Here is an 11090-nt window from a genome sequence, read left to right on the forward strand (position 1 = left end):
GAGAATTTCAGTATAAAATATAGTTATCTGTGATTGGCAACTTACTTTACATCTGAACTGTGCCTTAGATTTTCTATAGGGAAGAAAGTGTTTAACTACTGTTTGAACCAGGTGTGCCCCCTATAGCATAATTTATACTGACATGTTGTCAGCTTGAAGATAACATCTTGTCGGTAAGCAACATCTTCATGCAATGGAGTATGAATTACGATTAACCAGTGGTGGACAAAGTACTCAACCCTAGTACTTGAATAAAAGTATAGATACTCCTGGTCAAATATTACTCAAGTGAAAGTTGCTCAGTCAGATTTGTACTTGACTTAAATGGAGCAACTGGAGTAGCCTATACTTAAAAAAAAAGTAGGTATTCAAAGTTACACGCTTCCATGCTACACTACGTCGTCCAATGTAAAAAACATTCAAAATACTTACAAAAGTACAAATTACAATGTAGTACATTTTCTTTTTAATATCAATGCATTGTTGCATTGAAATTTTGAACCTTTCCAAAAAAGAAAATCACTATTTTTGAAATAGAGATTTACAATGTATTTTTGTACGTTTTGTTGCCGGTGGTCACTTTCTAGAAATGTAGTGGAGTCCAAACTACAATATTTGTCTTTGAAATAGTGGAGTGAAAGTCTCAAGCTACCAAAAATAAAAAATAGAAATACTCAAGTAAAGTACAGATACAAATAAAAAGAAAGAAAAGTACTTAAATTCAGTACAGTAAATACAGTTACTGTCCACCACTGAGCTGAACTCACTGTGTAGACTCACTTGCTCTTTTGCTGCACTCTGGTTCACTTTGTTTCAGTGATTCTCATCTCCAGACTTCTTCTCTTCCCGGCTGTACTGCTCTTCAATATATTTCCATGGAAGGTGCTCAGGTCCTGCTGACCTACTGCATCATCCATGTGTCCATATCATCTCTGTGAAACACTAATTTAATTCCCCAACCCAACAGCTGATCCAAAGCGACATGGACGACGACGACGACGAGCGTCTCGGGATGGGCGGCGGGCGCGGAACGCTGCGCTTCAAACACAAGCATCCCGTGGAGATGAGGGGTCCCGACGGCGTGCACGTGGTCCACGGCAGCACGGGCACGCTCCTGAGCTCCGACGTCAACAGCCTGCCGGAGGACGACCAGCGGGCTCTGGGACGTTCTCTGGAGGCGCTGAACGGCGACGGCGGCCTGTATTCCGAACGCAACGCTCGCACAGAGTCGGCCAAGTCCACCCCGATGCACCGCACCAAGGACGGAGACAGCACCCAGTCGGAGACGCCCCTGGAAATAACTGAGTTATGACTAGCCGAGGCCTCGCTGGTCTGAGAACAGTCAACCGCTAGTGTGTGTCCTTGTGCTGCCCCCATCCCCGGGCCCACCCATCTCCCCAACACCGATATCCTGATAGGGAGGCATGGCTGGGGGAGGGGAGGGGGGGGGTAGAAGTGGAGTGTGTGTAGTCTAGGAGGGAATCTCAAGAACCTCAACCTCAACAAGTCAGTGTGATGGTCAGTGGGATGGTGTACTGTACAACTCATTGGTTCTCAAACTTTTTTAATGTCATGGTGGACCCCGTGTAACTGTGGAAAGGTGCAAATGGTGCCAAATGGACCGTGACGGTAGCCTGATTATCAGACTGAAGCTGCGTGGAGCTTCAGTCTGACATTGGCTCCAGTGTAGGCGATTACAAGGGGGAGGGGATTAGAATTTCCCTAAACCAATTAGAATTGGTTTAGAATTTGCCTAAACCAATCACAAGGGATCCCCGCTCCCACCGCCGCCTCTCATTGGACAATACATTTTTGTACCGAATAAATCCTAGGTTCACATTACAACGCCAGACCAAGAGAAGCAGTCCACTCAGAGAGTGGGCGGGGTTTATGGTCCTGAACCAGGCTAGGCTACCGTGACGGGTCCATTTGGTTCCATTTGTACGCTCTCAGAGTTGCAGACCTGTAATGGTCAATTTGGAACCCCCTCAAGGAACCCTGAGGGTCCCTGGACCCCACTTTGAGAACCACTGCACTAACTAAAGGATTGCTTGAGCGGATTATGTTGATGATGGTGGTCTGAGGTTACGCATTCAAAGAGTAGGTTTATTAGAACAACCTTAAATGATGGAAGATCGTAAACAGGCACTTCTGCAATATAGACAAGATTACCTGGACCTTACAGTGATGTTCACGCAAAGAGTCAGGTAAAAAATGAGAGACTATACGCCTCCCGATAGGAGAAGCTTGTTAAACCACCTTTATCTAAGAACTGTATGATGGTGCCTCATTCTCCTCATGTTCTTTTGAAGTCATACCTGGACTGCATACACTCACACAAATGCACACACACAAAAAATTAAGCTACATGCACTCAGACCAGCGAATGGCCGTCAATGTGACTGTAGAAAATTACACAATTCTTTATCATGTTTTATTTTTTCCCCATGTTTAAAAGTTCAATCAGTGTTGATTGGGGGGGAGAGGGGGGGGGAGTGTCGGATACATAGAGATCAGATAAATCAAGTTTAAATATAGACAAGAGCACTTTGATAATGTCTCTCGGTAATACTCATGAGAGTATTCACCTGCCTCCATGAGAAAAAAGGCGATTTGCATATTCAATTTGAATATTGTTAGTGATGTCATCGCTGCTGAAGAGGAGGCTTTGTTGGAAGAAAAGAGAAATGGTACAAGAAGAGAAATTCCAGCCTGCAAGGGCAGTAATGAACATTGTGTTTTACTGGCCCCAGCTCACAAACTCCAGGATGGAATGAGCCAAATATGGACAGAGAGACCATTTACTGTTACTTGAAAGAAGTCTTGTATAAAGAGAGTATGGACCATGACTATCACGGAGCCACAGCAAAAACAAAACATTACATTTTATGAGACATTTGATATTGAGGGCAGTGATGCAATGCCTTACAATGGACTTGAGGATTTAGTGTGGTCTTGAGAATATGTGGAATATTGAGAAAAAAAAAGAAAATTATCCCAATTCTGGGAAGTATATAAGATGGCATTGTGCCCATGAACCGACTTTACACTGCCACCAGAGGGAGTAAAAGAGTATACGCTCAAAATGAGCAATGTTTGCTTTATTTTTTTATTTTATAGGAAATATTAAAAAGAAAATGTAATGGAACTTTAAAAAAAAAAGAGTTATTTTTAAAGAAAAATGCTGGCTTACCAAAATGGGTAGAGAACAGTTGTGGATGTCTGGAGTATGTGTACATTGTGCTATGATGACATTTGTTGTTGTCGTCCGTTTTCCTTTGTAATAGCAACTGACACCGTTTCCAATGAGTGGTGTGTTTTTAATATTATTTTTATACATCCATTTTGTAAGTTTTTATTGTTTTTTTGTCATTTATTGTCACCAGCCCTGAGATTCATGTTGGGAAATGTTGAATGATCTGTGATAATAAAAGAAATATGCAACGGCTTTTGACCCAGATCAGTGAAATCAGGGAAATGACAATATCACCAGGTACTCGACACAAGCAAGTACTGGAAATACTGAAGCTGGGAGCCAAGCAGTGGTGGAAAGTTTAGTAACTGTAAGTACATTCACGCAAGTACTGTATTACATTATATCTGTATCTCTTAGGAAATCAAACTGTACTAACCTGCCTAACCTGCATGTGCTCTCGAATACTCAAGCTCAGTCACACTAAAAGGTGAGAGAGCAGTTAGGGTACTGTTAGATTTCTTAACCACTTAAACAGGGCAGCAACTATCGATTAACTTCTTGGCAATTATTCCATCGATTACTTTTCCGATTTATCAAATAATGGAGAAGCATTTTTTTTGTTTGTTTGTATACATCGACAAATAACCACTTTAGAGTTATTTTATACTTTGTCGCACAATGATGTCATGCAAAAAATTTGATTGCAGATCTATACGTTCATGTGACGTGTTGTGAGCTTGTAGATCAGCTAGTTCAGTATCTAGTCAGTATCATGGTCAGTATCATGTCAGTATCGTGGTTAGTCATCATGGTCAGTACAATGTCTGTATCATCTCAATATCATGTCAGTATCATGGTCAGCAGTGCATCATGGCAGTATAATGGTCAGTATCATGTCAGTATAATGGTCAGTATCATGTCAGTATAATGGTCAGTATCATGTCAATGTAATTGTCAGTATCATGTCAATATGATGGTCAGCATCATGTCAGTATAATGGTCAGCATCATGTCAGTATAATGGTCAGTATCATGGTCAGTTTAATGGTCAGTATCATGTCAGTATCAAGTCAGTATCATGGTCAGTATAATGTTCAGTATCTGGTCAGTATAATGGTCAGTATCATGACAGTATAATGGTCATTATCATGACAGTATAATGGCCAGTATCATGTCAGTATAATCATCAGTATCATGTCAGTATAATGGTCAGTATCATGGTCAGTATAATGGTCAGTATCATGTCAGTTCAGAAGTGGGTTGCACACATCCAGTACATTGCTGGTGATGGACATAGATTAACAGTTTAAAAGAATAAAGTCTGCACAACAGCATTGCTCCTAAAAGTGCTCCTTCATCTGGATTTTTCAAATAAGGACAACAAACCTGACCTGTACAACAGATCATAAAGAAAAGAAATGACTCTCAATGACTTAAATCAAACCAATAAAGTGCTTCAGGTACTGTGAGTCAAATAACCTTAACTGCAGTGTGCACAACTAGACCCAAATTGATGGCTGATTGCTGTCAGCTGGCTAGTCAGCTCAGCTGGCTTGATTACACAATTCGTTTCTTTCCCCATGAATGAGTAAATCTAGACATTTAGCCATCATCAAATATGCACAGTACACTTGTAGGCTACTCTTCAAATAACCCAAAATGTATGTAAAAGTGCAAACACAAATATGTAGTGCAAAGGATTCGTTTTCACTCAGCAAAACACTAGTGGTCTGTGCAAGCACAAGCACAAACCGGGTAGGTTTGTAAAAACTCTTTTTGCAATCAATTTACTTTCTAAGTTCTGACGTTCTATCTCTCTGCCTGCTTCTTGTCTCTCTTTCCACTCACAGCTTCAAAATGACAGCCTCCACACAGCGATTCAGGCAAATAATTATACTTTTACTCCACTACAATAACTTGCAAACTTGAGTTAGAATATGGTTGCTTTTGTAGATTACAAAACACACATTAACTTCTTCAGCTCTATATATTTCGGCCATTTGAAAGTAGTACAGCTACACAATGTATCTCGATGTGATGTGTCGTGAGCTTGTAGATCTGCTATTTTCGAAAGATTTGTATACATTTGAAAACTTGTGAAATGGGGACATTCTACATAATGAATACTTTCTACTTTTGGTACTTAAAGTACATTTTTATTCTAATACTTTTGTACCTTTGCTCTAATTTTGGGACTTTTACTTGTAACAGAGTAATTCTACATTGCAGTATTGATACTTTTACTTAAAGTAAAACAAATATGAGTACTTTTTTCACCACAGTATCTAACAGATATTTTGCATTGGCTCTTTACAGCTGTAAGGCAGTGGCCTATTTAGGTCAGTAGGTGTCGCTGTAGCCACGTGTCAAATCAGCGAAATAGAATTCACATGCAGACAAACTAGTGTTCTAAATACAGCGGCCTGACAGTTATATTATACCTCTATGGGCCTGACACCGCTACGTTTAAGATGAGAAATAAATGTGACTTCTGAACTTGACAGAAACAACATGGAGCCAAATCAGCCTTTATTCAACCCCCCGCTGCACCAACAGAGACACCAGTTTGTAGTGGACTTCATCCAAAGGAACAACACCAAGAAGGTAAACACATGCGCGCGCGCGCGCGCACACACACACACACACACACACACACACACACACACACACACACACACACACACACACACACACACACACACACACACACACTGTAAAATCCAGAGTGTTAATGTATGTAATTCAAGGCTATACAAAATCAATAGAGCCTGAACCTAATGCTGTCTGTCAGGGTCCAGGGTCCTAACCCTACCCTGTGGTGTAAAGTAAAAGTAAAAGTAAAGTACGTTTACTCAAGTACTGTACCTAAGCACAATTTTGAGTTTTTTTTTTTACAATTATTTGAAAACTTTAGTTTAGAAAATTTTAGTTACTAGTTACCGACAGTAACCACTTCAGCCCTATATACATTTCGGCCCTTTGAAAATAGCAGATCTACAAGCTCACAATGCATTGCATCGCGAAGCATTGTGAGCTTGTAGATCGGCTATTTTCTAAAGATTTGTATACATTTTACACGTTTGAAAACTTGTGAAACTCGACATTCTGCATAATGAGTATCGGCTGTCACTATCATGAAGTTATACTTGATGAGTAGGCCTATTTGTCATAAACCTACAGATTATTGTGATTAACTATTTCATTGTGTTTTTGGCATCGAACATTGACATTTTTTCACCATATGGGGACAAAAATCATGCAAAATAACTGATTATCTCGATTATGTAATCATTTTAACAGGCTTAGTCAGGAACACATCATCATCATAATGATAATCTGTGCTTGTGCTCTCAATAGGTGGTGGATCTGGGCTGCTGCGAATGCTCACTCCTATACAGGCTAAAATTCCATCGTGAAATTGAGGTTCTCAGTGGAATAGACATCGATGGTGAAGTGATAAAGAAAAAAATGTAAGGTTGTAAAATTTACAATCATGTCTGAAATGTGGACATTCCAGACACGATTCATTTATATCAGTTATTCTCAATCTCAACCTGTGGGCTGCGACCGTGAGGATATTGCAAGTGGGCCCTCAAATAATTGTCCAACTCATGGAACATTTAGCCAGCAAATCGGGGCCCACCCAGGTTGTAATTAATGCACATTGGTGTACAACACACATTGTACATAATTATGGGACATTGTGTATCATAATGGATTATGAAAACAAAACAAAAACGATGGCAGCAGCACTATTACATTAACTTTCTTTTGCATGTTATTGGTCTCCAGTCCAGCTGCGTGTCCCCCCTCCCCCACTTTGCAACTAAATACGCAGAAAATAAGGAACTAAGAAGATTAATTTGAAATCAATTATTGATCATAATATCTTTCTTTCCTGTCTGCAAGTAGCTGTTTGGTGTTGTCACTGCAATTGGAGAATATATGTGTGCTGTTTTTTTTTGTTAAGGCGCAGGCTGGCACCTCTCCCAGCTGATTATCTCCAGCCAGGCGATCGTCCTTTGAGCATTGAGCTGTACCAGGGCTCGGTCTTACAGAAAGATAGCCGCCTCAGAGGATTCGATCTAGTGACCAGCATAGAGCTGTAAGTGGTCATTTGTGTCTATTGGTGACCTTTCTGTTCTCACTCTACATCAAATATGTTATGAAAATAGCCGATCCACAAGGTCACAATGCGTCGGATTGTTACTTGGTAAAGTACTATTGTGTTGTGTGAGCGTGGCCATTTTGGGTATGTGACACCAGCTCTCAACTTATATACAACACATACATTAAGTCATTACTCTCTCTCTCTTTATTATATCCAGCATAGAGCATCTCCAGCTGGCTGATGTGGAGCTCTTCTCTGAGGTGGTGTTTGGCTTCATGGCCCCAGTGTCTGTGATCGTCACCACCCCAAACTCTGAGTACAACCCCCTTCTTCCCGGACTGGTAGGCTTCAGGCACTACGACCACAAGTTTGAGTGGACCAGAGCCGAGTTCCAGACCTGGTTTGTTATTAAAAGTTTTATCATTTCAAATATTGTTGGCAGATGGTGGAGAATGACTAGAACTATGACAAAGCATGTGTGGTCACCTGATTCGGATGCTATCAATGCATTGAATGGGACATTATCACGTTTTATCAGACCATTGTCGAAGTAGGCAACATAGTGACCTACCCGCGATTTATCAGACCATTCATTGGGTGTTATCAGGACATACTGACCTACCGACGGAGATGACTTATATAAAGTTAGGTTTCGGACCATGACGGAGGCGCACAGTCTCAATCGAACTGGAGTCACGATAGGCACCACCGAGCGAGCTAAAGCGAGCGAGTTGCCCTGCCGAACGTTGCGACGTTCGCTTGAGCCTACTCAGCGCCGTCCGAGTTATGTACCGATAGGCAGAGAATCGTAAATCATGTTGTGGGGACTGCTCTGCCTCCGGGTCGGTCAGTAGGCCTATCTCCTGATTACGTGCAATGAATGGTCTGATAAATCGCTTGTAGGTCAGTATGTTGCCTACTTGGCCCATTCAATGGTCTGATAAAACGTGATAATGTCCCATTCATTGCATTGATAGCATTCAAAGCCGGTCGTGTGGTACACCAGAGTGCATGTGTTGGACTCAAAACCCACACTATTTCAAATTTATGGAACAAACATTTCCCAGCCTTTGGAGGCCTAAGTAACTCACAAGTAGTTCACAAGTAACTCTCCTTGTGAACACCACACCCCTGCTGGTCAATGAAAATGTAATGTGATTTTGAATGGAATTCTAATTTCCTCAGGGCTCTGAAGGCCTGTGAGGAGTATGGTTATGAGGTGTACTTTACAGGAGTGGGACAGGCACCACCAGGACAGGAGGCAAGTCACGGCTTCTGCTCTCAGATCGGGGTGTTTCAGAGGCTTAGGACAACAGAAAATGCCTGTGAAGTGCCGAGCAGTGATGTAGATGAAGTGTTTTCATACACTCTGGTGAGTCAATTAAAATGTATCCGTCTCCCTGCAGTTACTGATGTTTTTGGAGCTTGTACAGTTCATAGATGGACATTTCAAGGCATACACAGAGAAAACAAACTTTGATTATGAAGTTTCACTTTACTGGTCATAAGAGGAAGGCTACACTTGGCTCCATTTAGCAAATACATTGCATGGCATTACACTATTAACATGATTGGCCAAGAATATCTTTGAATATAGTTATGAGGTCTAATCTTCTGGAATTGTTTCCATCCCATGTCTTTGTCATAAGCTGTACAGCGTTGCCTATCCTAGTCTCCGTGACAACAACATCTTACAGGGTGTCGTGGTGAATGAGGTGATGTACTGGACTGAGCGACTGAGGAGGGAGAGGATGGAGGAGAGGACCAGAGAGGGGGAGGAAGCTTCTCAAGTTCAAGGTAAACTTTATATAACTACTGCACAGCCAGCAGTAAATGCAGCCATGAACAGTCACCTACTTTTGATAGTTTTCTCAGAAATGTTACAGTTTACATTAATATGACATTGTTGGCCACTGGGGTGCCCAGTGGCTAGAGCCAATGAGATTAGTGCCATCTCTGTTCACGCCATCAGCCCACAAAGTAGTGTTTCTGAATCCTCTTTGATGTAGCTCTACTACTGTATCTGTACTGTATCTGAGTGGCTCTGGAATTGTATATATTGCTGCTGTTTATTTTCCTCAATCTGACGTGTTTTGACCTAATTTGCCTCTGACATTTTGTCATTTCTGGTGACAGACACTCTGTGGACAAAGTGTGTGCTAATTGCCATCTGGTTTGTAGCTTAATATAATCTATATGTACATTAATTCATGGAATCTTTTGTCTCTGTTTCCTGGGCATAACTCGGGCGCTGTCCAACTGCAAGGGCTGCAAACTCTGTGTGTGTCCCATATGACCTGGAGGTGTGCAGGACCAACGGTTTCCGATACCCCAACAAAACAGTCTTTCGGACTGTTTCTCTCCCATTTAATCTGTTTTTTTTTTTTTTGCTTTTTGCTTAGCTGGTAGGCATGATGGGAGTGTTCCACTGGTCCAGTTATGGTCCTGCTGTCCCAAGGTCAAGGACCTGTGTGGAACCCTCAGCCACTTCAGACAGCTCCTGCTGGACAACCCCCTGGTCACACTGACACAGGATGCCTCTGCTGTGCTCGTCAATGACCAGTATCAAGGTAACAAAGTGACTAACGCCGTGATTCTCAACCTGTGGGCCGGGGCCCCCTGGAGGATATTGCCTCCTAAGTTGTTCCCCAACTATTTGGCAAAACACTCAAGATTTTAATTATAATTATAAGATTAAAATGGTATTTTGAAACTTTTTGTTTTTGTTTGTGATACCGATGTTACTGAATCATAAAAATAAAAATAAAAACAACATTGTTAAAGAATGGGATTTCCTACAATAACCTCACATGGATATTTTGACCCATACCCCCCAAAAATGGAAAATGTAATCCAAATTCCTAGAATCCTATGGTAAAACTAAGTAGCCTTTGGAACCATCGGTTTCCAAGCCATAGGAGCCGATGTCCTGCCTCTGTAGCATGAGGCGGCTTGATGTACAAGTGCATCCCCCACCAGCCATGATGTACAAGTACACCCCCTGGACATGACGGTCACGCTAGTATGTTGCAAGAATTTACCCCCAATCCAACCCTTGATGCTGATTGCCAAGCATCGGGTCCCATCTTTATAGTCTTAGATATGACCCAGCCAGGGGATTGAACCCGACCTCCCAATCTCAGGGTGGACACTTCAACCACAAGGCCACTGAGCTGGCAATCCTAGTACGGTTACCTCTTAAACCCTATAAACTTTGTTTACACTTTTTTCCCTCTACACCAATCATGTTTCCCAAGAATAGAGGGTTGTAAATGTTAGGGTTCATGTGGTTAGTGTTATACGTTAATATTGTGTGAATGGTTCCAGGGAAACTAATACAAAATGTCATTAAAGCGTACCTTTTCAATGAACATTGAGGTGAAAAATAGTGTGAACTATTTGTTTCTGCAAATATTAATTCCTCTGTGGTTTATGTTCCTATAGATCAGGAGGATGGTGAATATGAAGATTTGGAGGATGCTGGATGTACGGACACTCGACAGTACTCTCTCAGTGCCATCCAAGAGGATGACTGGGAGTCAGAGCTTTGAATTGCTGGAAGATGACCACTTAAACCGTGTGGTTGACAGGGGTCCCCCAGGTCTCTGTTTAAGGTCTGCTCCTTTCCCACCTTTCCCTCCCACCTTTCCCACATACCAGTCTCGTCACCGAAAATGGCCGATCTACTAACTAACAATGAATCAAGTCGTGAGCTTGTAGATCTGCGTCACCGGACGCTATGGTGGCGGTATGACCAGAAGAGATTCATTCAAGGGGAAAGGTG

At 41.8% G+C, this 11090-nt stretch overlaps 2 protein-coding genes across 2 annotated transcripts in view; both read left to right on the top strand.

Moving 5' to 3' along the window:
- Positions 1-1409, top strand: part of cdh23 (cadherin-related 23) — a 306429-nt gene extending 305020 nt beyond the window's left edge. The window contains exon 68 of the mRNA XM_084076986.1: positions 968-1409. Coding sequence (XP_083933112.1) covers positions 968-1312 — 345 coding nt within the window. The 3' untranslated portion in view covers positions 1313-1409. The remainder of the gene's footprint in view (positions 1-967) is intronic.
- Positions 1410-5706: 4297 nt separating this feature from the next.
- On the top strand, positions 5707-10857 carry henmt1 (HEN methyltransferase 1; the record flags this gene model as incomplete). Its single annotated transcript, XM_084076119.1, has 8 exons — positions 5707-5799; positions 6553-6665; positions 7166-7300; positions 7524-7706; positions 8492-8678; positions 8956-9103; positions 9709-9876; positions 10751-10857. The coding sequence occupies 8 exons, from the start codon at positions 5707-5709 to the stop codon at positions 10855-10857; spliced, it is 1134 nt and encodes a 377-aa protein (XP_083932245.1).
- Between the last annotated feature and the right edge of the window lie 233 nt (positions 10858-11090).

Source organism: Gymnoscopelus microlampas, assembly GCF_963454915.1.
Source record: "Gymnoscopelus microlampas genome assembly, chromosome: 13".
Lineage (NCBI taxonomy): Eukaryota > Metazoa > Chordata > Actinopteri > Myctophiformes > Myctophidae > Gymnoscopelus > Gymnoscopelus microlampas.